The sequence below is a fragment of the Callithrix jacchus genome, chromosome 9, assembly GCF_049354715.1.
Source record: "Callithrix jacchus isolate 240 chromosome 9, calJac240_pri, whole genome shotgun sequence".
Taxonomy (NCBI): Eukaryota; Metazoa; Chordata; class Mammalia; order Primates; family Cebidae; genus Callithrix; species Callithrix jacchus.
Window position 1 is genome coordinate 106,574,393 of NC_133510.1, and position 27,414 is coordinate 106,601,806.

At 44.1% G+C, this 27,414-nt stretch overlaps 1 protein-coding gene across 2 annotated transcripts in view; it reads left to right on the plus strand.

Annotated features, from left to right (window-relative positions):
* The window catches only part of STAB2 (stabilin 2), a 189,258-nt gene that overhangs the window by 66,255 nt on the left and 95,589 nt on the right, over positions 1-27,414 (plus strand). For both annotated transcript variants that reach the window (XR_013522061.1, XM_035257427.3), the window contains exons 12-25: positions 585-734; positions 2,283-2,426; positions 2,999-3,055; positions 3,207-3,332; positions 7,685-7,738; positions 8,051-8,131; positions 10,837-10,989; positions 13,935-13,997; positions 16,273-16,359; positions 17,473-17,559; positions 18,628-18,739; positions 22,129-22,309; positions 24,141-24,234; positions 25,343-25,501. Coding sequence is in view for 1 of the 2 variants with exons in the window: in XM_035257427.3 (XP_035113318.3) it covers positions 585-734; positions 2,283-2,426; positions 2,999-3,055; positions 3,207-3,332; positions 7,685-7,738; positions 8,051-8,131; positions 10,837-10,989; positions 13,935-13,997; positions 16,273-16,359; positions 17,473-17,559; positions 18,628-18,739; positions 22,129-22,309; positions 24,141-24,234; positions 25,343-25,501 (1,548 nt within the window). In the remaining variant the exon portion in view is untranslated. The remainder of the gene's footprint in view (positions 1-584; positions 735-2,282; positions 2,427-2,998; positions 3,056-3,206; positions 3,333-7,684; positions 7,739-8,050; positions 8,132-10,836; positions 10,990-13,934; positions 13,998-16,272; positions 16,360-17,472; positions 17,560-18,627; positions 18,740-22,128; positions 22,310-24,140; positions 24,235-25,342; positions 25,502-27,414) is intronic.

A 27,414-nucleotide genomic window follows, 5' to 3' on the forward strand; every position in this document is an offset into this window, starting at 1 on the left:
CAAACATTGTATACCTCTAGGCTAGGCACTTTGCACAGGGTCTCTCATTTAACACATAGTTTACACGGAGTGTATATAAGTAATCTGTTGATTGTTGACTACGTAATAATGACAAAATGTAGATTTGGTCCCATGGATTTCAAAACTCTTAACTTTTCTATTCAAAGTACCATCAGTTTACTCACTTTACCTACTGTTTCCATGAAACTTCATAGTTCATTCCCATCTGCTTTCTGTGTTCAAGATAGATTTCTTGTTCCTTGTTCCTCCTGGGGCCACTGCGATGCTGGGCTTTCCCCATGTTAGTTTCAGTGCTAGAGCAACCTCCTCTGGTTTGAGAGTAGACTGTGCATTGCCTCCAACTCTCCAGATTTCTACTCCCTGGAAGGCCTGGCCCAGGTTGATTGCACTGATGGAAATGTGTAGCATGTATAGTTGTCAATGCTTTTATACATTTGTATTTACAAAAGCCTAAACCCATTAGGATGCCCTGACTTTGATGTCTTTGATACTAAGTAGAGCACAGCATGTGTTACAAAACCCTTCTTCTTCAAATAATAGTCAAACTGGCTCTTTTGTCGTAGGCAAATGAGCTATTGGTGGATAATAAAGCTGCCCAATACTTTGTGAAACTACACATAATTGCTGGTCAGATGAGCACCGAATATATGAATAACACAGACACGTTCTACACCTTGACTGGAAGGTCAGGGGAAATCTTCAACGGTGATAAGGTAAGAGTTCCTCTGATTTTCACTCCCAGAACTAAACTGTCCACCAAGCCAATGCCCGTAGCCTTTGGTCTCTTTTTGTTTGGGACTTGTGAAAGGTAACAAGGAAATGCTTTCCTTATGTATTGTTTGTCAAACACCTTCTTATACAGGAAGAAACAGATAGCAGCACTGGGAAAGGTCATGGAGGAAGGGTGGAGTGTTATGCAAAGGGGATTACAAAGTGTTTGACTTTGATCTGGTCTGATTTAGTTTTCAAGGCAACTGTCATTTAACTGCCAGCAGGAAAGAGAAACTTAGCTATAAATCTGTTTCCTGAAACATCAGCACAAAGCCAGATCAGCATTCCTCTTACAAAAGGAAATAGATTGTGTTTGTTTTAGATTGCTGGAGTTAATTCATCTTCTCCAACCTAACATTCATCTCTCCTAATGCCATTAGTTCTGTTTGTTTTTTATATAAACCCATCCTCCCCCACCCCATCCCCATTTCTTAACTCTTTCAGTGATCTTATTGAGCTGGGGAATAGGTGATTAGGCAACAAAAATGTGCATGTGTATAGGCATAGGACCTAGCCTGTTACATTTCACTGAACATCAATAGTTAATTGATTTTTAAGTGCTTGTTCTAAGCAAAGTATGGGGATAAATCTGTATTTGTGTTATATAAGGCTCACAATAACCCTGTGAAGGAGGGACTATCATAATCCCTGTTGCTCCAGTGGGAAAGTAGAGAGGCCACACAGTAAGTACCAGAGCCAGGATTCAAATGTGGCTCCAAAGTCCACATTCTTAACCAATCTGCTGTAGTACATATGTGAGGATGGATGATGCATGGTTGGATGGATGGATGGATGGATGGATGGATGGATGGATGGATGGATGGATATATGGATAGGCCACTGAATGGATGGATGGGTGGATACATGGATAGGTCACTGGATGGGTAGGTGGGTGGGTGGGTGGATGGATGGATGGATAGATGGATGGATGGCTAGAGAGATGGCTGGAGGATGCATGAATGCATGTATGTATGAATGAATGACAGGTATGAAGATGTGGCTTTCTTTCTCACAAGGATATACATGTATTTACTTGTTCATCCATTAAACCAATATTACTAAGTCTGTAACATATTGGGATTCCTATGGGAGGAAGAAGGAATTAGCTTCAGTTATTTATTCCACAAATATTTTTATTGTGTGTCTTCTCTGTGAAAACACTAAAGTGAGTGATGAATTTATAGCAAATGAAATAGTTTTGTCCTTATGAAGCTTGCAGTCTGCTGGAGGAGAGCTTGATAATACCTCACCCAGGTTTAGCATGTATAGTTGTCAGTAGGACTTTCATACATTATGTCATTTGATCTTAATGAAAACTCAGGTTAACCAAGTGGATACCTTTATCCCCACTTTAGATTAAGTGACTTACCCGAAATCGCATTGCCAATAAATATCAAAGTCCAAGGACTCAAGGCTTCTAACTCTAGTCCAATGCTAGCTCCTTCCAGGATAACATATTAATCTTATTTTGTTTTTCACTGGTGTTTTAGGACAATCACATAAATCTTAAACTCTATGGAGGCAAAAAGAAGGTAAAAATTATACAGGGGGACTTAATTGCTTCCAATGGCCTTCTGCACATCCTTGACAGAGCCATGGACAACTTAGAACCCACATTTGAGAGCAACAATGAGGTGAGTATTCAGATAAAAGTCACATCAGCCCAGGTCCATCTTCCTTTGTTCCCTGGAGAGTGACATTCAGAGCGTGCCAGCACTCTGTGCTTGTGCTTCCTCTGTGCTAGGATCTCAAGCACAGAGAAGAAGAGGTAGTTTGCCTATTTCCAGTAGAATCCTGGGAATCTCTACAGAAAGAACGCAATACATACAACACATATGTGGGAAAGGTCTGTTGTTGTTGTTTTTTTTACCTTTTTTATGACTCGATCAGACAACTCAGTCCAGTGACCAATTGTCATGAAAATGTGTCCCTCTTGATTTATGGAGGAGTGCAGTTGTTGCTGCAATAAAACTTATTCCTTCTGACCTAGATGATGAGGGCCAAAGGATACTTCAGAACATGCAGATCTGAGCTACTGTTTCAACTACAGCAAACATTCATATGATGCATTGCAGTTGACCAGGTTCATTTCCATAAATCCATACTGACACGTAAACTGTGTCATCAGTCTTTTAATGTTAGGGTTTGTGTTTCCTAAACAACCTTATTTTATTTCCTGATCTTTAAGCAAAATGTCTCTTTTTAGCAAACCATAATGACAATGCTACAAACAAGATACAGCAAGTTCAGATCTTTGTTAGAGGTATGCACTTTTCATAATTTTCTGAAAAATATCTATGCCAAGACTTTTGTAAAATTAGCAGGATTGTCAATTATAAATACTTTCTGGGGAATTACTTTAAAGATTTGTCCAAGGTAGGCTGTAGATACAACATTTCATTTCTCAAATGCAGGAAACCAATGTGGGACATACCTTAGATGAGGAAGGAGTTGGTGGACCATACACCATTTTTGTTCCAAGTAATGAAGCATTGAATAACATGAAGGACGGCACTCTCGATTACCTCCTTTCTCCAGAGGTACTGTATTCTGCATGCTCTGATGGCATCCTGTCAGCAGCACTGCCTCAATCTGTGTCTATACAGGTTTTTTCTAAACTAGGGATAGTAAATAAGTTGCACATATATCACCACCTACCCTCCAACGACCAAGTCAGACATCACTAATCAATCACAACATTCTGGAACTAAGCCTGGATGTTGCTTCAGTCTCTTCGATAGAATTTCAAGTAGTTATGATCAATTAGATTTGACACAGGAAATAAAACATATTTGCAATCCCAGGACTAAATCGTTGGTTTGATTTGTCCTGGCTCTTCTAATATTTCTTACTAGTAAAATCAACACTTTAAGTTCCCTACAACTCTAAAACCACCTAGAGAATGAAGCCTACACTAGGTCATGCAGAGACAGGACTAGGCTAAACTTTAAAAAGAATAAGTGTTATTTTTAGATGCTTCAGCCTTTCCTTTCTATTGCTTTCATCTTTCTCCACTATGGGCTTTCCGTTCTCTCACACTCCCCTCTACAAGGGAGACGATTGACTCCTTGACCAGGATGTTAAGACTGAAACCATTTAAAGTGTTTATTTTTTCAGAAATAATAGCTTTAACTTGAAGAGGATAGCCTGTTGTGGAATTTTGTTCATTATAACGTCAGGTAATCGAATTACATGAAAGGTCACATGCTTTCTTCCAGTGCCCTGAAACTATGCCACCATCTTGGCAATGGGGAAAGATGACTATGACCTCATAAAGATCAGTATTGATTATATAGAATGTGGAGGGAAAGAGGAAAGGGTGTCCAAATATTTTAGGGTAGTGATCCCTAAAGTGTAGTGTAGTCAGAAATTATCCATGGAGCTTGGTAAGTAGGAAGATTCCAAAGCCCTACCTCCAGCATTCTGGTTTAGTGGTGCTGGGGTGAGGCCCAGAAATAGACATGCTGGTAACCACCAACTTTCTAACTCAGATAGCCCCAGCCCATGCTGTTTTGGGAACGCTGAAAATTGTTGCCTGTTAGGTTCAGGAATTCACATGGATATATCCCTTTTTAGAGTGCTTTCAGGTATCTATAAGGATATCTTGCTGTCAAAAACCTTAGGATTTTTTTTAACTTAACAAGGAGATAAGTCAAAATGTAATTTCTTACATTGCAAACAGATGTTCAACATATGAAAAGATTAGTTACAGATTTCCATAGAAAAGGCCAGATTTCCCAAGGTCTTCCAAAATAGGATGATATTTCAAAATATGATTCACACTCAAATTTTATGAAACCTAGCTATTGCATAAAAACTGCTAGACCTCTCTTTAGAAATCACATTCATACTTTTAAAAAAAAGGTAATGTTGCTCTTGCAGAAAATTATTAAAATCCTGAGATTATTGGCCTCCCTGAGTGCATAGCTTCTAATTTGATACACACTTTAAAAATAATAATAAAGGAGTTCTCAGACCCACTTAAAATTAAAATAAAACCTTTAAACTAGAACCAGAAAAAAATCAATCTCATTGCTGTTCTGTCAGGCACCTTTGTTCAGAAAACTCTTCTCTTTCTCCTCCTTCGTAACTCCTTCCTGTGGTATCTGGAAATGGCTCATTCAGGCTCTCAAGAGTAGATTGTGTACATCTCTTCCAAACTCTGTTCAATGAGACGATATTCATAGCTTGAAATACGCCTTTGGTAAGAATACTTGCACCGCCAAAACGGCTAATGCATGCCACTACTCCTGGCTTTCAATCTTCTTTCTCTCAAAGGTATATCTTTCTGCCTGCAAAGAATATTAAACTTCAGGTCTCTTTGTTCTGAGTTAAAAACTGCTTTTCTATTTCAATTTCTAGGTGAGAAGTACAATCATTTCTGCCTCTTTCCCAGGTACAGAGAGGTTAATTTTTCTCAACCTGTAGGAAGCTCCTTCTGTCTTCATCCTTCTTTATAGCTTTACCTTCAGGGAAGAGTACAGGAAATTCCCCCATCAGCTATGCCAATGAAATGGAAGATAAACTGGCTTCCTTAGAAGAAGACCTTCTAACGCTGTCTTTGGAATGCTATCTTTCCTTCCCAGTGTGTCTTTCTACTTCTCGCGAAGAAAATTTTAGTGTGAAAACCCTCCCATCCCTGCAGAGACCACAGCTTCTGATTACAAGCCCCAGTTTATGGCTTCATCACTGAACCAGACAGAAATAAAAGCAAAGAGAGCAAGACACCTGCCCTTGCCAATTCACAGACACCCTGCAAGTAAAGTGGGGAAAGGGAAGTGAATTTACAGAGTTCAAGGTCAAATTCTCTCCTTCTGCCTCTGGCACCAAAGAACTTCGGTTTTGTTTTGTTTTGCTTTGTTTTTACCTAAAACAGCAGGGAGAAAGTGAGTATCCTCACACACACACAAAAAAGAATGTATTGCACCAAAAGATTTTTCAAAAACAGCAGCACCTGGAAACTTACCCTGTCAATTCAAGCCATACTAGAGTGAATTCTAACTGAGCAATGGCTCCAAGAGACCCCAGCCAGATAAAGCACAGGCACACATAGTAACAGGAGTGATTGGGATCAATTCCTTTGTCTCGCTCATTCTCCTGTTTCTTGTCAAAAGCATTCTACGATTAATTCCTGGGGCTTTAAAAGGGGATTATCTCACTGATAAATGCCTTCCTATAGAAGCATCAGAGGGCTGGAAGGAAATGATACCAGTCCCTTTATTTTGCAGGCGAAACTGAGATGCAGGGATTAAGTGACTTGCTCAAGCAGAACCAGGACTAGATCTAGTGTTCCTGAAGGCCAGCTCAGTGCTCCTCCCAGGACCCCTAACCCATGCCCTTTAATTTACTGTCACAAATGTTTATGGAAAACTTACTGTATGCCCCACACTGCACTGGCTGGGAAAATGGTGATGGGTGGTTAAGCCAGACAGACCCAGCCCTTCCTTCCAGGAGTTCCAGTCCAGTTCGGGGGCTGTTTCCCAAGAATCCCCACTTTGTCTCACTCCTTCTACCACTGAGTACCAAAGCATATAATAACATTGCTTCTCCCTGTAAGTCTCCACTTCTGAATACCATGCAGTAACTGAGACATAAGTTGAAGACTTAAGTTGAGAAATAGAGACTAGGTGACTTACTCAAGGTCACATAGTAACAGAACCAGGGCTGCAGAAAGCATCACTTCCAGGGCTGGCTAACCAGTGGTCAACTTCAACATTCTTACGGATAACCCTGCCCTGCACATAATGCTATTGTCTTACAGATACGGTGGCCATATAACTTATCGTTTATGCCTGGTCACTTCTGAAAATGAATGCAATTGCCAGGACAATAGGCATAGACCAGGGTTGTACCAGACAAGCCAGGATAGGTAGTCTCCCTACTGACAGGTGACCTACTTGGCATAGTGGCCAAGGCCAAATGCAGACAGGAGGCTGGGTGAGGAAACTCAGGTTCAGCAGGGCCTTCTTTCAGCCTGGGACTTCACCCCGTTGCAACCTGTTCTTAGAACATTCAACTTCTTGGCAGTTATTAGGATCTTGAGTTGAGAGCCTTCACTTTTGCAAGCCAGAGTAACTGTGGCTGTGCCACTTAAGTAGCAGAACTCCAGGGCTGTAAAGCTTGTAACTCCCATCTCTGACTTAGCTGGGAGATTGCAGATAAACCACAACAGACCACTGAGGCTGCTGCCTTCTTCCCACAAAGAGCGTGGTCCCCGTGTTTCTCAGCTCTGCAGCCTCTCTCCAGGGCACCCTCTAGGGGCTGCTCATCCTATCTACAGTCTCCTTTCCTGGGCTAGGACCCTCTTTTCTCCCCTCCTGCTTCAGTTTTATGAAGCATGAGAAATCTTGGAAAGGACTTGGAAGGAGAGGGATGCACTTCTCATGGAAGCAAAAGGTGATCACTCTCCCTATGACTGTATAATCCTAAATGACCAGTATGTGGTCTGACAGACATTATTGATGGAACAAGTGAAACAGAATCATAAATCAAGGCTGTCTTAGAAAATCTGGGATATGGCCTTAGACACTCAGAGAAGTGATGGAGCAGAGTAACTGAGAGCCTGGGCTAATTCTTAGGCTCATATCCTGAGTTAGCTTTGTAACCTTGGACATGTCTTTGAATCTCAGTATTATCACACATAAAATGGGTAACAGGAGTCCCCACCTCACACAGCTGTTGGGAGGATCAAATGAGATGTGCATATTATGCTTTCGGAACAGCCTCTTCCACAGAGTGGGAATTTGGTGAATGTTAGCTATTTGGAGGTGTCACCCTGGATTTCCCAGTAGATATTTTTCTTGATTGTCCAAAGTCATTTGAAGAGGCTTCCACAAGAGTGGGAGTGTTGCATTTTTTTCTTTGACTAAAGAAGTGTTTGGTTCCTTTGCAGGGATCTCGGAAGCTTCTGGAACTCGTCAGATACCACATTGTCCCATATACCCAGGTTGGCCCCACTTTTCCTGCTGCTACTTTCTCTCTGCTTCCAAGATATCTAACTTAGTCTTGAATTTCAATATTTTGGTGCTTGAAAATGTATGACATTTGTCCTTTATCTGTAGCTCTGAACAAACCCTCAGCCATGAATGATGAGTTTGAAGATCTCAGAGAGATCTTCAAAGTCACAAAAACTCTTGAGATCAAAACTCCCTTTATTTATTGCACTTTGAAGCCTATATTTTCCTGTGAAGATGTTAAGAACTCAGAGCCCTGTATGTGGCCCCAAACATCACTGCCGTTTGTTCTCTTCTCATCGTAGCTTGAAGTGGCCACTCTCATCTCCACCCCACACGTCAGGAGCATGGCTAACCAGCTCATACAGTTCAACACCACTGACAATGTAAGTGCACACTCGCCCACCGCTAGCATCACTTGCACCTATCTTTGCTCTGATAATTACTGCTCATCAGGTTATCCTGCCTCTACGCTAACCCACAGGGTTAAAATCTTTATGATTATTTTATTTATTTGTTACTTCTCTCAGCAAATAGGTGCTGAACAACTACATGTGTGAAAGTCTGCACTAGATGCTGAGAATAAAGGAGTGAAAAAGACAGACTTCTATCCCAGCAGGGAAAACAGACTTGAAATAACTCACTAGGCAATCAGTTAATTATTTCATTACAATTGTAATGACTGCTCCCAAGAGGAAGTTCAGAGGTCTGTGAGAGCACAGAACCGGAGGAGTCTGAGAGAGTCTTCAGGCCAGGAAGTCTTCAATGAGGACACAATACTTTGGCCATGCTATGAATAAGGTGAACTAGACAGAGATCGGTAGAAGAGAGTTCTAGACAAAAAAGAGAGAGAGAATGCCAGAGAGAGTGCGCATGTGTAAAGACCCTGAGGTGGGAGGAAACACAACTTGTTTTTAAAATTCCAAAGAAGGCTGAATTATTCATTTAACTCCCTGGGGTTGCAATATGAACAAACACCCAGAGCACAGGGTTGATGTCTCCCATGGAGTCACTGTAGAGGTGACTATTATCTCATTCTTTCAACAAACAGCTACTGAGTTCCTTCTGTGTGTCAGGCACTGTTCTAGGTCCTGCAGACAGACCAGTGAACAAACAGACAAAAGTCCCTGGTTGTATGGAAAATCATTCTAGTAGATAAATGATAGAAAACAAGTTAAATGCATAAAATATATCATCTGTTAGACAGCAAGTGCTAAGGAGAAAAACAGCAAAGCAGAAAAGGGAGGCAGAAGGTGGGGATGGGGCCAACATCTCAGATAAATACCCAAGAAGCCCTCTTGGAGAAGAAATATCAGAACAAAACCTGAAGGAAATAGGGGAACAAACTGTCAATATCTGGAGGACATTCCAAAGGGAACAGCAAGGGCAAAAGCACAGAGCAGCAAGGAGCATACTGGGCTGTGTGAGGAACGGCAAGGCCAGTGTGGCTGGAGCAGAGGGAGCCAAAGGGAGAAGGGCAGGAAAGGAGGCCGGGCAGGAGAGAGAGGAGGAGAACAGCGGTCAGGTCATGCCTGGCCTAGGAAGTCAGGCTGACCGTCCAGGCTCTTACTTGGAATGAGAGGAGAGGCAACTGGAGAAGTTTGAACAGAGGAATGAAATGATCAAGCATACATTTTGAGAGGCTAGTTAGATTTGATTGCAACAATCTGGAGAAGACTGATGGTAACTCAGACCAGGGTGGTAGCAGGGACGTGGTGAGAAGTGGTTGCATTCTGAATGTCTTTGGTTGGTGCAAAAAATAATCGCAGTTTTTGCAATTTTTTTTTAATTGCGAGACTGCAGTTACTTTTGCACCAACCTAATATTTTGAAAGTAGATCCAGCAGAATTTGCTGATAGGTGAAGTGGGAGGTGAAGACCGAGGAAGCCAGGATAACTCATGGGGTTTGACTTGAGCAAACAGAAGAATGAAGCAGCCGTTAATACTACAGGGGGAGCTGGTTTATGAGGAAAGTAGAGACCAGAAATCTGTGCTAATTGGTTCATTTTCTACTCCCTCCTCTAAAGCATAAGCAGGAACTTATCTATTTGTTCACAGATGTAACCCCAGCTCCAAAGGCAGAGCATAAGTGAGGTCAATAAATGTATTCAAATGAATGGATCCCTATTTCACCACAGAGAGGTCAAAGGATTTGCCCAAGGTCTTGTAATATTGGGGTTCAGGGTGCCCTCAGCTCCCCTGAGAGGACATTTCTCCAGGTTCTTGGTCTCCTGCCCTCTCAAGAATGAGAGAGGGGACCACGGTGCAGTGCGCAGTAAATGCGGGACTTAAAAGTGTTCGTAGAAAGTGGTTTATTTAAAGAGAGAAACAGCTAACTCTCACACTGAGTGAGAGAATCCAGACAGATGGAATCCAGGAGAGGAAAGCAGTTTCCACGAGAGTGTTAGGGAATAGTGAGAGGTGGAGTTTAGGAGGACAAGACAGGCTTCCACGAGAGAGTGTGGAAGGGGACTCGAGAGAGGAAATCCAGAAGAAAGAAAGACGGCTTCCATGAAGTGAGTGTTCGTGGAAGGGGACCCAAACATGGAGTCCAACGGGGTGTGGAAGAAGAGGACTTTTAACCTGGGAGGAACCCTAACCTTCTCTAAGATCCCTGGCCAATGAAAGGAGTTCCTTAGAACTTCCGCTGGAGTAATTGACTCTTAGTTTCTTCCCGCACCCGCAAAATTCAATCATAAACCATTAAATCTCCACGATGGAGACAGATGGGAGGGGGCATGGCACTGGAAAATTCTTGCCCTTAAAACTACGCCCCCTTATGGACCCAGAAAGAGAACACATTCCCTCAGTCTCCCAGCAAGTAAATTGCAGAGCTTGAATAATTCTAATTCTTACTTAGACCTGCACCTGCAAGAAACATCTCTACAAGGGCATCCTTGCCTGGTGATAGTCAAGAATTCACTGAACAGATGCAATCTTTCCCTGTCAGCCAAACCCTTGTAATAGCAACCTACTCGCCAATGAAAGGTTAAGTGATGTTGAGGGCTTTTTAGCGAAGTTGCCACAGTCTGTCTGGGGATCACTGGCGTTCCTGCACTACAGAATTAGAGATGTCATTGCTTCTTTCCAGGGACAGATTCTGGCAAATAATGTGGCAATGGAAGAAATTGAGATCACTGCGAAAAATGGCCGAATTTACACACTGACTGGAGTTCTCATACCTCCCTCCATCATCCCAATTCTGCCCCATCGATGTGATGAAACAAAGAGAGAGATGAAACTGGTAAGAAAACTAGGAAAATAAGTAAGGGCCCCCAAACAGCGCCTCAGGGCAGACAGTGTCCCACTCCTCACAATTCTGAGAGAAGTGTCAAATAAAGTTTGACTTCAGGAAGCTTGTCTCCAAAGGGTTTCCGTCTTAATGAAGATGGAGGCTGTTCTGAAGTTCCACATCATAAACCATGAACCACTGTTCCTTGGAATTTCCACAACGATAATGCTGCCCAGGGAATATTGGCTCCTCAGAGCTGCCATAATGAATTACCACAAACTGGGAGGCTTACCACAACAGTAATTTATTCTATCACAATTCCGGAAGCCACAAGTCTGAAAACAAGATGGGTGGGTGGATTTTTCTGTCCTTCTTCTGGATTCTGGGAGATCCCAACAATCCTTGGCGTTCTGTGGCATGTAGCTGCAAGGGTCTCACTGTGTTGCCCAGTCTGGAAATGACAGATGCACACCACCATGCCTGGCTAGTTTTTTTTCTTCTTTCTTTTTTATTGTAGAGATGGGGTTTCACCATTTTGCATAAGCTGGTCTCAAACTCCTGGGCTTAAGGGATCCTCTCACCTCGGCCTCCCAAAATGCTGGGATTACAGGCCTGAGCACCCACCCACCTCTTCTCTTTTTATAAGGACATCAATCATTGTATTTAGGGCCCACCCTAATTCAGCAGGACTTCATGTTAGCTTAACTAATTACATCTGCAAAGACCTTATTGCCCAACAAGAATATTCTGAGGTTCCAGGGGACACAAGTTTGTGGAGAGATATTATTTACCCCTCTACACCAGAGCTCTGGGATGCGATCAGGGTTTTCTAACTCCTGGGATTCAGGATAAGTCTCCTGCCTCTTCCTTCCCTGCCCCTGTCACCTGGGTCCATCTTGCTCCAGACTCACAGCTTTACTCTAAGAGAGACTTAAAATAGATTTTTTTCTCAGGTAGCTGCTCTGGCCTAGCCAATCAACCATCTTTCTGCAGTCCTTTTCAAAAAAACCAAACTTTCTGTTTCCTTATAAGCTTCTGTACCCTCTAGCCTTTCCTACTTCCATAGCAACTTTTTGGCTCACCCAGTTTTAATCAAAGCACCTGAAATTCCAGTACTGCTGTACCTGCCCCATTTCAGTTCCCATGGAAAACATAACTGCAGGTTTTAACAATAATAGGTCTGGGCCTTTCTTTTCAGGATGCTTCAGTAATACATCAGTGATTGCTCACAATATCCTTGGAACATGAGCATTAAACACGAAAAAATTGTCTTATTTTACTTATTTTTTGTTTTATTGATTCCTCTTCTTATTATGAAGGCTGGAAATAGCTGGCCAAGCATCTGGCATAGGATTGTGGCTGATACTTTTAATTCTAGATGTTTTAATTGATGCAATGACTCTAATGTGATTTAGGCCATAGAGGACAGAGCTGATCCTCTGTGCCAGTCAGATGCCATCTGCAGAGTTTGATTCCATCATCAGAATCCCTTTTTAAGAGAACAGAAACATGGTCACTTTCCTAGCCAGTTCCCCAGCAGCAATACATGTTTGGTTCATTCTTTGGAAACAAGGATTGAGCAGGTTCATCACCTGTTCTAGTTCAAATGGTTCAAAAGCTTATTCACCATCCCCCTAAAGACCAGAATCTAGATATGGGTTTTAGCTACAGCCCAAAGAATTTTGGATACATAAGGAAAAGAACTTTCAATAGCTGCCTTAGAGTGAACTCTTCCTTTACTGTTTTCTCTATCTTTAAAGTTGAATCTATTTGCTCTACATAGTTTAGAATGGTTTTGAGTGGGTCCATCAAAAGTCCAAATGCATTATTCTCTGGAACGTATTTAGTAGACAAGCAAAGAGCAGAAGCAGCTGGTACCTTCCGGAAGTCTCAGTGTTTACCAGGCTGAATCCATAGCTGCCTTTGGGCATGTATGTTTGGAGTTTAGAGTTTTAACACTGTGCTAGTTAGGGTCCCTGCAAGAAAGAGAATCTATCTGAGATGGTCCAAACGAAGAGATTCTAATGATGGAGCTACTGCAGAGGTGTGGACAGGGCCGAGGAAAGAAACAAGTTTTGCTGGAGCTTCGAGGGAGATGCAGGAAGCCATTGCCACTAGGGACCAAAGAGCCCAGGGGTAGGGCGTGGAGTTACCTGAACCCAGTGAGAGCGAGAAGCATGGAAGAGGTGACCTCCATCAGGAGCTGTAGGGATGGTGCCACAGCAGGGAGGGAGCAGGGATTAAATCCTTGGCCTTGTTGTCCTCCTACCCACCAAAATCCTACTAGTGACTTACATTGGCCAAAGCCAGTCAGAAGCTGGCTAAGAAGCTTGAGAGACCATCCTTCACAGTCTACCTTCTGGGGCACAGAACCAGGTGGAGAAGGTCAGAGCGAATCTGGAGGGATTGGAGGCACACACCCAATTCCATCACCCATGAACCAGGGGAGGAGAATCCAGGAGACTAAAAGGCAGAGCTTCAGTGTTTGGCCATATTGCTGCTAAGCTAATTGCAGGACATATCCTTAAGTCTGTAATCAAAGCTAATACTTCACCCTTAGGACAGCTGAATAACTGCAATGTCTCCTCAAAGGCAGGTGCCTTCCTGCATGCAGAGAATTGATCAGAAGCCTGGAGCCTGTGGACAGGCTGGCTCTGAAAGAAGTAAAGAAAGGGGCTGCTCTACGCAGGCTCAGTTTTCTCTCCCAAACTCCCCCAACCCACCCCCAACCCCAGCAGGGACTTAACTCCTTTTCTCCATGGTCGAGTCATTGGTGTGGGGGTAGGGGGAGGGGGGAGGCTAGGATCATGGTTGAAGGGGTGGGGGAGAGAGAGGGAAGAATCATGGCTCAGTGGGGTTTCCTTCACAGGGAGGGAAGCATGAAACCAGAGACAGCACTGTCACCACTGCTCCCTCTCACAGGGATACCTGCACTGACCTCCTGTCTTTCCCTCCAGGGCACTTGTGTAAGCTGTGCTCTGGTGTACTGGAGCAGATGTCCTCCTAACTCTGAGCCCACGGTGAGTGTACAGCTTCATAAAAGCACAGATCCAAGCAACCCCACTGGTGTGGTTTCTCAACCTACCTTCCTTCCTTCTTTGGAAGATATTAATTGCAGCTGGGGTAATATAAGATGGGCTCTTAGCCTACTATGCGGGGGATGGTAGAAAGAGATCCCACAAACCTGTGTTTGAATCCTTGTTTATTGACCCTAGAGATATTGTTTAACCTTTTTACTCTAATTTTCTCCATCTATAAATGTTAATAACAACAAAAAGATTCACATAGATAAAAACGCAAGCACAATACCTAAATCAAGCAGTCACTCAGTTCCTCTCTTCTTTTTCCCTTTTGGGGCTGTAATACTACAGATGTCCACTTTTGAGTGGTACTGGCATATTGTGCAGAACCGTCTGTAAACAAGTCCTAATATTTGTTCTTCCCAAGCACTCTTCTGCAGAGATATACAAGAAATATCAAGAAAATAATACTGAGACTATCAATAATGTCCAGGTTTAATTGAATTCTGTACACATTGAGGATTGATCGTATATCAGACATAGTGCTTGGTTCCAGAGGCATGAGGATGAATAAGAAATAGTTTTGTTTTACTTTTACCTTGAGAAGCTCCATCTAAAAAGGAAAACAGATAGTTGTGCAATGATCTATCGAATGATCATTGCACAATATGCCAAGCACTCTATTGGGGGTAAAAAGCAAAGTATTCTAAGGCACAAACAATGATAGAAATTTTTGCCTTTAAGTTTATCACAAGAAAGAACTTACTGACCAGGAGTGGCATTAAATGCTAGGATAGATCACTAAGGAAGGTTATGAGCTCTTTATTGTGATTCTAGTGTGATGTATTTAGTAAAGCAAAGCATTAAAATTAAATAGGTGCAGGTGTTCAGATATTTATTTTGTTTAATGAAGCCATTACCCCTGAGTCCTTCAGGATGCTGTCAGTCAGGGAATGTGAGGGGGAAGAGAAGAGAAAATTGTGCTGGCAGGTGTCACAGTGATTGCTGTGTGCCAGATATTGTTCTAAATGCTTTATGCAGCAGCCCACATGGTACGTATATTATCACCATAATCAATGGATGATTGGGGCACGAAGGCAGGGAAACATAAACCACCTTGTACAAGGTCACACAGCTGACATGGCAGAACCATGATTTGTTCTGTGTGTTTCATCACCATTCTAGTCTTGCTTGGGGGAGAGGGAGGGAATGAGACACAAGGGTAGAAGCCAAAAGTAGCCCTCCAATTACCCTCCCGGGATCCCATGACCCACACCTGGTTAATTATCCTGAGACATCACCCAAAAAAGGACTGTAGTGCTCCTTCCTAGTGACCTCAGCATTCCTTCATATAGCTAATATTTTAGTATTTTATAGCCTAGGAAGGTCTCATTGCTCTCTTCTTGAGCAAGAGCCTAAGATGAAGGGGTAAGCTTGACATCAACAATTACCTAAAACAAAATTTGAGCCAGAGACCAAGTTCATGACAAAACTTGCCATCAGCATTATCTCATCAATATTTCTTGATATTTTACAGATTAGGCAGCTGAGGCCCACAGAGTATATAATTGTGATCCTAAAGTCAGTACATGATAAGACCCATTCTCTAGACCTTAAGCTTACCAGCAGTGTTTCATGGAAAAAAATAATTTAACCTGTCTGGGCCTCAGTTTCTTTATCTATAAAAAATGGCATGAAAAACATCCATATGGAATTGAAGATTGATGAACTCTGTGCAATGTGTCTGGCCCATAAACGGTTCTCAGTAAATGTCAGTTCTGGATAATTTGGAGTGGGCATCATTGTTTAGAGAATGGAAGGATGCATATAAGTCTGCCCCACTCCTAAGAGGAAAACTCAGACTTTCACTACTTTGTTTGGCAAATCTTTCAACGAAATGTAGATAGACTCTTTGCTGGCTCCACCACGTCTCTATAGGAGGATCTTAGGGATGGCTGTAGATCGGAAAGAAAGACTAGACCACATCCAGAATGAACAGAAAATATTTTCTGCTTAGAGACATCTGCCATGGCATGGAAGAGGGAGTAAAGATCCATAGCCACGGATGGTGCAAACCCTGGCCCGCATCCCACCAACAAGGGAACAGGCCTAAAAGAGGGTGCCCACAGTTTGATGTAGACCCAGTTCTGCTAGCGTGGTCCACACTCTCTCCTGACTTCAGTGGTGAAATAGAAGTAGAACAGGAAGTGTCTACAGAGGGTGTGTGCCTAAAACATGCTGACTGCCATGCTTTCCCTCCTTGGCTTTCTCCCAGGCACTCTTCACACACAGATGTGTCTACAGTGGCAGGTTTAGGAGCCTGAAGAGCGGCTGTGCCCGGTACTGCAATGGCACCGTGAAGGTGAGGAGAGCATGGCCAAGGTCCCATCTAAGCTAGTAGGGCCAGGTAGCTCCAGGGCCACGCTCTTGGGTCCTAGGGTCTGTGTGATCACAGGTGGCCCGTGCTTGGTGTTGTCTTCCTGCAGGGGAAGCAAAGGTAGATTCTTCAGATGGTGACCTGACCATCCCCTTCCCTGCATCACAGAACAGCCTCCCATGGCTCCCTACCCTCTTAACACCAACACTTGATGCTTCCCCACATGGCCCACCCTCTGCCTGTGGCTCTGACCTGCCTCTCACCCCCAGTCCTACCTCAGAGCATACACACTTGCCATTCCCTCCCTCTGAATGCTCTTCCAGAGTTCCCTGAGGCTAACTCATCTTCTGAGTCTCCATTAACTAGCCCTGTCACCACCAATCCACAGTGGCCTCCCTAATGCCCACCTGACTTCTGGCCCTTATCTGCCACCACTGGATGATACTTTGTTTTCTCAGCACTCACCATTCTCTGAAATGGTTTTGATTTGTTTTGTTTTGTTTTGAGATGGAGTTTTGCTCTTGTTGCCCAGGCTGGAGTGCAGTGGTGTGATCTTGGCTCAATGCAATCTCTGCCTCCTGGTGTCAAACAATTCTCCTGCCTCAGCCTCCTGAGTAGCTGAGATTACAGGCATGTGCCACTACATCTGGCTAATTTTGTGTTTTTAGTAAAGATGGGGTTTCTCCATTTTGGTCAGGCTGGCCTCAAACTCCTGACCTCAGGTGATCCACACGCCTCAGCCTCCCAAAGTGCTGGGATTACAGGCATGAGCCACCACACCCAGCCAGGTCTTGTTTTACTATTTTTTTAAAATTCGTGCATTGACTCTTCCCTGACTTAGAACATTGGCTCCACAAGCCTCCCTCTGTCCGTTCACACAGTGTTAAAGCCAGGCCAGCGCCCAAGGAGGGGCTCAGTAGAGTCCTGATGACCAGATGACTGAGCACTAGCCACGCCATCAATCACCAAAGAAAAGGGCGAGCTCAAAGGAGAGGCAAATATGGTTTAGTATAATCATGGGAATTAAAAGGCATCCCCTTTGAGGAAGTGGTGCTCGGCCTGGGGTTTCAAAGGGCAACACGCATTTTTGTTTCTCAGATTCCAAAGTGCTGCAAAGGCTTCTATGGACCCGACTGCAACCAGTGTCCAGGAGGCTTCTCAAATCCATGCTCGGGAAATGGACAGGTGAATACCGAAGACTGGCTTTCCTTAAGTCAAATCAAACAATGATTTTTAAAACTTCCAAACCAAAATATGACACAGTGCCGGCTACTCTTCCCAGGAAGCAAAAGAAATGATCCCTTTCTAAAAGAACAGCAGGGTCTGTAGCAGAAGGAATCCGGGTCTGGGATGTGGGGATGGGAGAAAGAGATTCCTGGGATGCCTCTCGCCTCTGCTTCGCTATTGCGGGCTGCAGGACCTTGACCAACTCAACAAGGATCTCTAGGCCTCACGTTCCTCCCGTGGGAGATATCAGGGTTGCCCTGCATTGATCTTCAAGACTCCTTCCAGAACTGAGATTTTATGACAACTAAAAAATAGCTCTGTCTAGTGATTGCTTTTTTGAACCTAAAAGCAAAACCTAGTGAAATGTGACAGCCAAAACTTAACTCATCTAGCTTGGAGGCAAAAGTATCTGTGGTTTATATGGGGAAATTATAGATCTGTGCATTTAATAAACCCACATTTAAAACATGGCTCTTTCAAGGGGCGAGTACAGCCATGAGTGGGGACACCATGTGGACAAGGAGAATAGGGAGAGGCCAGTACTGACTGTGGCCAGGGGTTAGAAAGGCCCCACCCCCAACGCTGCTGTCAATCAGCATGGACATGACCTTGCCGGGGTTAGGGAGGTGGGAGGCAGATATATCTACCACTGAAGAGAGGAAACACTGCAGTTTGGAGTCACAGAGCTGAGCAAGTGAGAATGTAAAAAGAGAAAGGCCAGTCACTCATTCTGCAGGCACCTATCTTATCATGTATCCCTTAAGCGTTGTTGAAAGGTTCCCAGTTCAGCATTGTGACACCCCCTTGAGTGACTTCCCTTAAAGTTCTAAATCCTGGTTCAGGATTCCCAAGCTGGGCACTGCTTTAGCATCCTCCCTGGTATCACACGACTTCACTTTCCATGAGGAGTCCCAAAGGGTCATGTCAAGTGAGAGTTAATCTGAATTCAAAGAAGTCAGGCTGTGAAAAGGAAACACCTGAGAAGTATGTGTTCTAATGGCCCATGGGGCCTGCCTTTGCTCCCAGTGTGCAGATGGCCTCGGCGGCAGTGGGATGTGCGTTTGTGAGGAGGGCTTCCAAGGCTCCCAGTGTCAGTTCTGCTCTGATCCCAATAAATACGGACCTCGGTGTAGCAAAAGTAAGTGGCCCTTCCAGAGCTTCCTTCCACTCCTACGCAAGGTTCCCTCTGGCACTGCAGCAAGCTACCGGTGCAGGGCTGGTGTCTCAGGAGCCCTTTGCTTGGGGCACGCCATCATCACAGAGCGTTCCTTAAGCTTTGCTTCTCAAACTGGAGCATGTGTCAGAGGGCTGAGCCCTGAGCCCCGCCTGCAGAGTTTCTGATTCATTAGGGCCCCAGTGGGTCTTCAGAATTTGAATTTCTAAAAAGTTCCCAGGGGACACCAACACTGCTGGGCTGGGAGCACACTTTGAAGACCACTGTCCAAAGGGTTCTCCACATTCTTGAAGTGATGGTGTACTCTGCATCAAAAAACATATTCAGGCCAGACACAGTGGCTCATTCCTGTAATCCCAGCACTTTGGGAGGCTGAGGCAGGTGGATCACTTGAGGTCAGGAGTTTGAGACAGGCCTGGGCAACACAGCAAAACCCCATCTCTACTAAAAATACAAAAATTAGCCAGGTGTAGTGGCGGGTATCTGTAATTCCAGCTATTCCAGAGGCTGAGGCAGGAGAATCACTTGAACCCAGGAGGCAGAGGTTGCAGTGAGCCAAGATCAAGCCTCTGCACTCCTGGGTAACAGTGAGACTTCATCTCAAAAAAAAAAAAGAAAAAAGAATCAGATTCACTCCCTACCTTTTAGACAGACCTACTCCATCAGCTCCTTTATTTGCCAGGTGTGTGACCTTGGGCAAGTTACTATACTTCCCTAGGCCTCAATTTCTTCATCTGTAAAATGGGATGGTAATAATATCAAGTGCCTTTTAAGGTTAGTACTATAAATAAAAATCACTTGCCTTAGAACCATACCTAGTACAAAACACGTGCCCTTATCTCACTACTATTGTTGCTGTTAGTCTAAGTACAGTGACATAAATATCAAGAAGCTTATAAAACATGTAGAAAGTTCCACCACAATAGGCATTGAAAAACGTGAAGTTAGATAATCTCAGAAAATGCATTCTGTTCTTTAAAATGACATCCTGTGTATATTTAAATAAATATATGTATATTTTTGACATATATTCTAAGCTAACAGCTCATTGCGGAGTCAGACCAACCTGAAGTCCCCACGCTCCAGCCTACCAACTGTCTGATCTTAGAAAACGGCTCAATTTCTTGACCTATAAAATGAAGTTAATAGTGGTACCTACATTATAGGTTTCTGGCAGGATTAAGTTAGACCATCATTTGGGGCTTTTAGCACAGTGCTTGCACCGAGCAAGTCATCAAGCAAAGCTGCTTGTTACTATCGCTACTAACTCCATGCATTTGTTATGAAACACACAACCCTTTTGCTCTCCTACTTTATTTGAGCTTCACAAATAACTCTCAGGATGGATGGGAAAGCAGAGCACAGCAGGTTCGAGGCTGCTGAATCCTTTCCAATGTTCTTTTTGCCAAAATAGATTTCCATATTAGAGGAAGAAAAAAATCAGGGTTTATCCCATGGCCAGATGATGTCGGTGTTTGTCTGAGGCCAGCCCGGCAGGACACCAAGGCTGGGATGGGGCGGTGGGCTTCTAGCTGTCATACCCCTCATTCCAGGGCTACAGCTGCACACAGTCTCACACAGGGGTCTTATTCCTTGCAAATAAGGCACTGACTTAACTAAAATTGTGTAAAAACTGTTGTTTGCTTTAAATCCAGCTGTGGTTTTCCAGCCCCGTTCACTAGTGTCTGTCTTCTCTTTCCTGGATGTTGGCTCCAAGCACCCACACTAATTCCTCTCCGATGGGTCCTTTCTGGGGCTAAACTCCAGATTCCTTTATTTCTGATCCTTTTCCAAGCCCCCTCAATCCTTGTCATGTGCCTTTGAGAATCTCCAGGTCCTTTTCACTCCCACATGTATAGGAACCTGAGTCGGATGAAGCGGCCTGTGTTGTGATTTTTAAATACCTGTAATTGAAAGCAAATGCAGCAGCTACGGTTGAAGGGGATAACAGTGATTAGAAAAGCAGTTCATATAATGATCTACGGTGTTTACACAGCCACAAACAGAAATGGACTTTGAATCCCAATTCAAGTTTCTCCCTGGGAATTTAGCAGCAAGTTGGGCAGTTTGCTTCCTCTCTTTAGGCCTCAGCTTCCTCATCTGAAAAACGGGGGTTATAAAAGTACCTGTCTGGGCCGGGCGCAGTGGCTCACGCCTATAATCCCAGCATTTTGGGAGGCCGAGGAGAGTGGATCACGAGGTCAAGAGATCGAGACCATCCTGGTCAACATGGTGAAACCCTGTCTCTACTAAAAATACAAAAATTAGCTGGGCATGGTGGTACATGCCTGTAGTCCCAGCTACTTGGGAGGCTGAGGCAAGAGAATTGCTTGAACCCAGGAGGTGGAGGTTGCAGTGAGCTGAGATCGTGCCATTGCACTCCAGCCTGGGTAACAAGAGTGAAACTCCACCTCAAAAAAAAAAATACCTACCTGCTGGGACTGGTGACTATTAATGAGATGGTGTGTGTAGAAGGCTGACCCAGTGCCTTGAATCAAGTCAGTGCCCAGACATCGCCCATTGATTATCATTGGTTTCCTGAGATAGAGTGAAAAAGAAACGCATTAGCTATACACCAGGAGCCCTGCCAGCATGGGAGACCACTTCCGTTTATTCCAGAATAAACTCTTCATGAACGGTGAAAAATTTCCAGGCTAAACTCTCCAACCAGGAAGTAGTAGAAAATGGAATTCCTTGGCCTCTTTCAAAGCGTCACACCCTCTTCTTCCCCACACTCTACACACAGTAGATAAAAAGGAGTTATTTTTTTTTTTCTTTTCTTTTCTTCTTTTTTTTTTTTTTTTTTTGGAGTCAGGGTCTCACTCTGTTGAATAGGCGGGAGTACAGTGATGCAGTCATAGCTCACTGCAGCCTTGACCTCACAGGCTCAAGTGATCCTCCCAACTCTCAGCCTCTCCAGTAACTGGGACCACAAGCGCACACCATCATGCCCAGCTAATTTTGTATTTTTTGGAGAGACAGGGTTTCACCATGTTACCCAGGCTGGTCTCAAACTCCCAAGCTCAAGCAGTCCTCCCACATCAGCCTCCTTGAGTACTGGGATTACAGGCATGAGCCACTGTGCTCAGCCTTAAAGGAGTTCTGAGACCAAGTTCTTCCCCTCCTGGATGGGACAAGTAAGCTCTCCAGGGGCTGTCCCAGGCATGCTGAGAACACTTGAAACTAAGAAATAGCAGCCCGAGGCTTCCTCCGGCTCAGCCCCCAGACTGTGGTTTGACAAGAGTGAGTGGGGGGTGAGAGGAGATGGTCCCTGTCCTCCACCAGGGTGCTCTGCCTCAGTGCTCGGCTTGTCCCCAAGTCCTGGATGGATGTCCCTCCTCCTCCTCTTTCAGAATGCCTGTGCGTTCACGGAACATGCGATAACAGGATAGACAGTGACGGGGCCTGCCTCACTGGCACATGCAGAGACGGCTCTGCTGGGAGACTCTGCAATAAGCAGACCTCGGCCTGTGGGCCCTACATCCAGTTCTGTCACATCCATGCCACCTGTGAATACAGCAATGGGACAGCCAGGTAGGTCTGTGAGGGGATGGCCCTTAATGACACAAAGTCACTGTGTTACCTGTAGACGGAGCCAACCCATATCTAAACTCTGAACTGAGGCCTGTTATCTCCAGCTGATAGTGTGGCATTTGTGAAAACAACTCAGTCTGAGCTGGGTTTCAATTGCAGCACTCCGTGCTTTGAAACTTTCCAGCTGTGTGACTGTGGGCAAGTTACTTAACCTCTCTGGACCTCACTTTCCTCAACAGTACAGTGAGGATGATGATACCTACCAAGCCAGTTCTGTCACATCCATGCCACCTGGATGGCGGAGATTAGCAGAACTGAATGCAAAATCACCTAGCACCAAGGCTAGCACATCAATGATGTTCTGTCATGGAAATGACCATTATTATCACCACATATGTGAAAGAAATGAAGATTTGCCCACCAACTTTCCAACCTTTGAAAACACCTTTACTTTTTAAGGCTGTTAACAATTGCTCCCCTGTTAAAGGCATCTTGCAGGAAACTGGGTCTTTAATCAATAGATCGCCATTTGTTTCCTTAATACTGTCTAGCATTCTGCAGTGGGTTTGAGGGGGAAAATGCCAGAGGAAATTTACCTCTCTGGAAATATCCAGCTCCAAGGCAGTAACCACCTAAAATATCCTGGGAAATGAAGAGGATGTCTGGAATTCTTAGCTCTATTCTAACACCACTTTTCTTAATTTTTATTTACATAGTTATTTCCTTTGGTCTGCATCTCCCACCATAGGGTATAGGAGAGAAGAGACTGCCTCTTTTCCACAGTTGTACAATAGAAATGCCTTTTCCTAAGGAGTTAGGATCTATATCAGTGCATAAGTCAAAACCACATGTGATCAAAATTACCCTGGAAACCAATGAAATCATCCACAGAGGACTGTCAGCATGGGTCTCTATGAACTTGGGTAAATCAAACATTATTGAAACAGATGACCCTATTTCTTCATTTGGTCACTAGATGTATTTTGTTTCTCTAGGAAACTTGATACATGAAAAATATATTTTTTACATTTTTGTAAGGCACATATGACTGGATTTGCAGTAGGACATGGGGGTGCAATGTCCCCAACATCTGTCATAGAGCACTCAATAAATACTGAACAGATGAATGAATGAATGAACGAATGAGCCACATTTAATAGTGAAAGTATCATCACGATACATTTTGAGGGGATCATCTGGAAAGATAATGGGTCAAGAAACCAAGTAAGCTCACAGAAGAGGCACTTGGGAATGCAGTGTTGGGGGTAAATAAAACCTCTCAGGGGCCAGAGAAGGGGAGAGGAGAAGTCTCACTGATTGTCATTTTCAAATATTTTAAGAGCTGTTGCATAGAAGAGAGTAGAGCTCTTCTTTGCTGAACCACAGGTAATAACCAGTATTGAGCAGGGAGAGTTCTAAAGAGGCAGGTTCTGGTAAAATAAGAGCAGAGAAGCTGCCAGGTGTTGAGCCTTATGATCTACAAGTGCTCTGCTAAACACTCCGTGTGCATTCGCTCATTTAACCTTCAGCCTCATGTGGGAGGTGTTAGGCCCATCTTCCTGATGAGAAATAAGTTCTCAGTTGTTAAGAGACTCGTGCAGGGTCACACAACTGCTAAGAAGTGGGTGGGCTCTATTTCCACCCAGGTGTATCTGACTGCAGACCCTGGAAGTACCCCGACCACATTTGAGCACTGACTTCCTCCACAAGGAAACCGTGGAGCAAACCGTGGAGCCGTTTGGCCAGGAACTGGCTTATCTCTAGCTGGCTGGCTCTCTTCTGGGTCATTGGTGCTTATTCTGGGGCTGATTTTGCACACTCTCCTTTGCAGCTGCATTTGCAAAGCAGGATATGAAGGAGATGGAACTGTGTGTTCTGAAACGGACCCTTGCACAGGACTGACCCCGGGAGGCTGTAGCCGCAATGTGAGTACTGGTCTTTATTTCCGACTTGCCTGGTTTCTTGTTGGCTTTTTTCAGTTGGTTGATTTGTTTTTTTAGGAAATCCTGAGGAAAGATGTTCCACAGGTCAGTGTCTGATCACTTTCCATATGCATGAAGTATTTGTGCTTAAACCTTGAATTTTTATTTTATTTTGAGACAGGGTTTCACTCTGTCACCCAAGCTGGAGTGCAGTGGTGCAATCATAGCTCACTGCAGCCTCAAACTCCAGGGCTCAAGTGATCATTTTACTGATTAGGAAACTGGGGTCTGGGGGAGTTCAGTGACTAAGTTCTGTTGTTGGTAGGGGTATAGCCAGAACCTACCATTGTTTTCAGTTATCACCACCCCTACCTGACCCTAGTCACCTTCATTCCTTACCTACAGTTTAGTAACTGGTTTCTTTGCTTCCTCTCTTACTACCCACAGTGCATTCCCCACCCACAGCCAGAGTGGCTTGAAGTGAATCAGATCATGTTTCTCCCAGGTTTAAATCCCTTCAGTAATTTTTCTCTGGCTCTGAGGATAAAATCTAGATGAAACCAGCTGACCCCAGTCTACCAGATTCCCTTTGAATGAGCCTCGTCCTAACCCCGTCCACCTCAGCCTCATCTCAACATTGTATCTTGTACCTCTCTCTTCTTCTCATTCTGTCCTCCAGCCTCCTGGCAAGGCTCCTCCTGAGAGTCCTTGGAGCTGGTATCATGGAGCTTGGATTCCCACATTATACAGACCTGGGCTCAAGCCTTTTTATAGCTGTATGACATTGGCAACACCTGTTTCCTTAGCTGTAAAATAGAGATAATAACAATACTTTTCTCAAGATGATGGTTTACACCTGCAAAACAATATAAATAGTCCCTGGCTTAATAACTATCACAGTGATGTTTAGTGGCCATGAACTGGCCAGCTCCCAGCAAGTTTGTTCTTTAAATGATCTAATATTTGCATGAATTTCAATGCAAATCAAGCATTTCCACCTTTCTCAATGCAAATATGTGTTTCTGGAACATATATCTGGAAATCCTCTCTTTTGGGATCATATGGCTGGACTGAGGCTTCAGAGGCTTTGCTTTTTCTCTTCCTCCTGCAGGCAGAATGCATCAAAACTGGCACAGGCACCCACACCTGTGTGTGTCAGCCAGGCTGGACAGGGAATGGGAGAGACTGCGTGGAGATCAACAGCTGCCTGCTGCCCAGTGCCGGCGGCTGCCACAACAACGCAACCTGTTTGTACGTGGGTCCCGGGCAGGTAGGCTGGACGTGATAGCAGCAACCAGAAAGCAGGAATCCTGCAGTGACTTTCTTTCCCCTCAGGTCACAGAAGTACTTTGGCTAGAACTTACTGCCGCTTTTTTCAGTCATTTGTGGCAGTGAAAATGGGTTCATTACCACAACAAACCTATGACGGGATATTATCCCTTCTTACAGAAAAGGAAATTAAGGCAACATGAAGCTAAGCTATTTGCATAAATCACATTGAAAAAAGATGATAGTGCAAGATTTGCACCCAGACAGTCTGATTCCAGGGCTGCCCTCTTAGTCACCACCCTGGACCAACCTTACATTTCTTTTTTTTTTTGAGATGGAGTTTCGCTCTTGTTACCAGGCTGGAGTGCAATGGTGCGATCTCGGCTCACCGCAACCTCCGTCTCCTGGGTTCAGGCAATTCTCCTGCCTCAGCCTCCTGAGTAGCTGGGATTACAGGCGCGTACCACCATGCCCAGCTAATTTTTTGTATTTTTAGTAGAGACGGGGTTTCACCATGTTGACCAGGATAGTCTTGATCTCTTGACCTCGTGATCCACCCGCCTCAGCCTCCCAAAGCACTGGGATTACAGGCGTGAGCCACCGCACCTGTCCCAACCTTACATTTCTATAGCTTTGTAATGTATTAATCACTTTCACTCACCGTCATTTAATGGAGAACAAGGCAGAGAAGGCTACTGCTTGGAAATTAATCAGCTCCAGGAGAGGTGCTACCAACTACACTAGGACTGTGGCCATGGAAAAAAAAGAGGCAACTGATAAGGCTCCCTCCCCCGCATCCATTCCCACCTCTTCCACCTCTTCCCACAGGTAGGACCAACAGGTGTGTTTATAAGGCTAAGAAGGTCAGAACACATCGAAGATGGGAACCAGGATTTTAAATCAACCCCCTTATCTTTTCAATCTTGATACAGTTTCTCATTTTTATGTTTTAGTCTTTTTTAAAGACCTACAAATTATTTTCAGCTCTTTGAGAAATGTATTTCTTCCCATGATGAGGGCACTGCTTGAAGAAAGCCTAACCTTGCTCACTGTGATATCTCTCACGTGACCCTGAACCTTTGGGTTCTCCCACCTCTCATTTCTATGCACAAGTCAATAATCAGAGAATCACAGAGCCTGAGTGGAACTTGATGAGATATTAAAGTCCACCTCCTACCTTCCCTTTTCTTCAGGGAGGAATTTACCCAGACAAATGGAGATCTGCCCTATTTAAAGATATCCAAGAAGGAAGTTTCTTGGGCCTCCCTCTGTGGCTTTAGGCATCATTCCAACTCCCTTCTCCTCCATCCTGCTAGGAATAAGAGTTGGAACATCTGTCCTGTGGGCCAGTGTGGGGATGGACACTTGTGCAGAGACAGAAGTGTTGGAGCTCCTCTGGGAGCTCATAACTACCAAAGACAGTGATCTATACAGAACTCTTTTCAAAGAGACCCTCACAGGGGGTTAAAAGGTGGTTAACATGATTAGGAACAAGGGTTAAAAAAAATGGAACTGCTTGGCTAAGAGCATAGCATGATCCCATCTTAGCCCACCTCCCACTCTTGAAAACTGATGGGAGATGGAAGCAGTAGACCCAGGCAAAGCCTCAACATTGACGTATGTCTCTATACAGCTAAAGTGAACTATTTCATTAGACCAGAGAAGGTGCTTCTCAGGGAGTGAGAGTTGGCAATGGGACAGGGATAGAAGGGGGATCTGTATCAGGGAGAAATCTTTTGGTTATAATGGAAAACTCAATTACTTGTGCACTACTTGTGGAAATGTAAAATGGTACAGCAACTATGGAAAACAGTACTGTAATTCCCCCCAAAAATTAAAAATAGAATGACCATATGTTCCAGCAATTCCACTTCTGGGTCTACCCCCAAAAGAATCAAAAGCAGGGACTCAGTT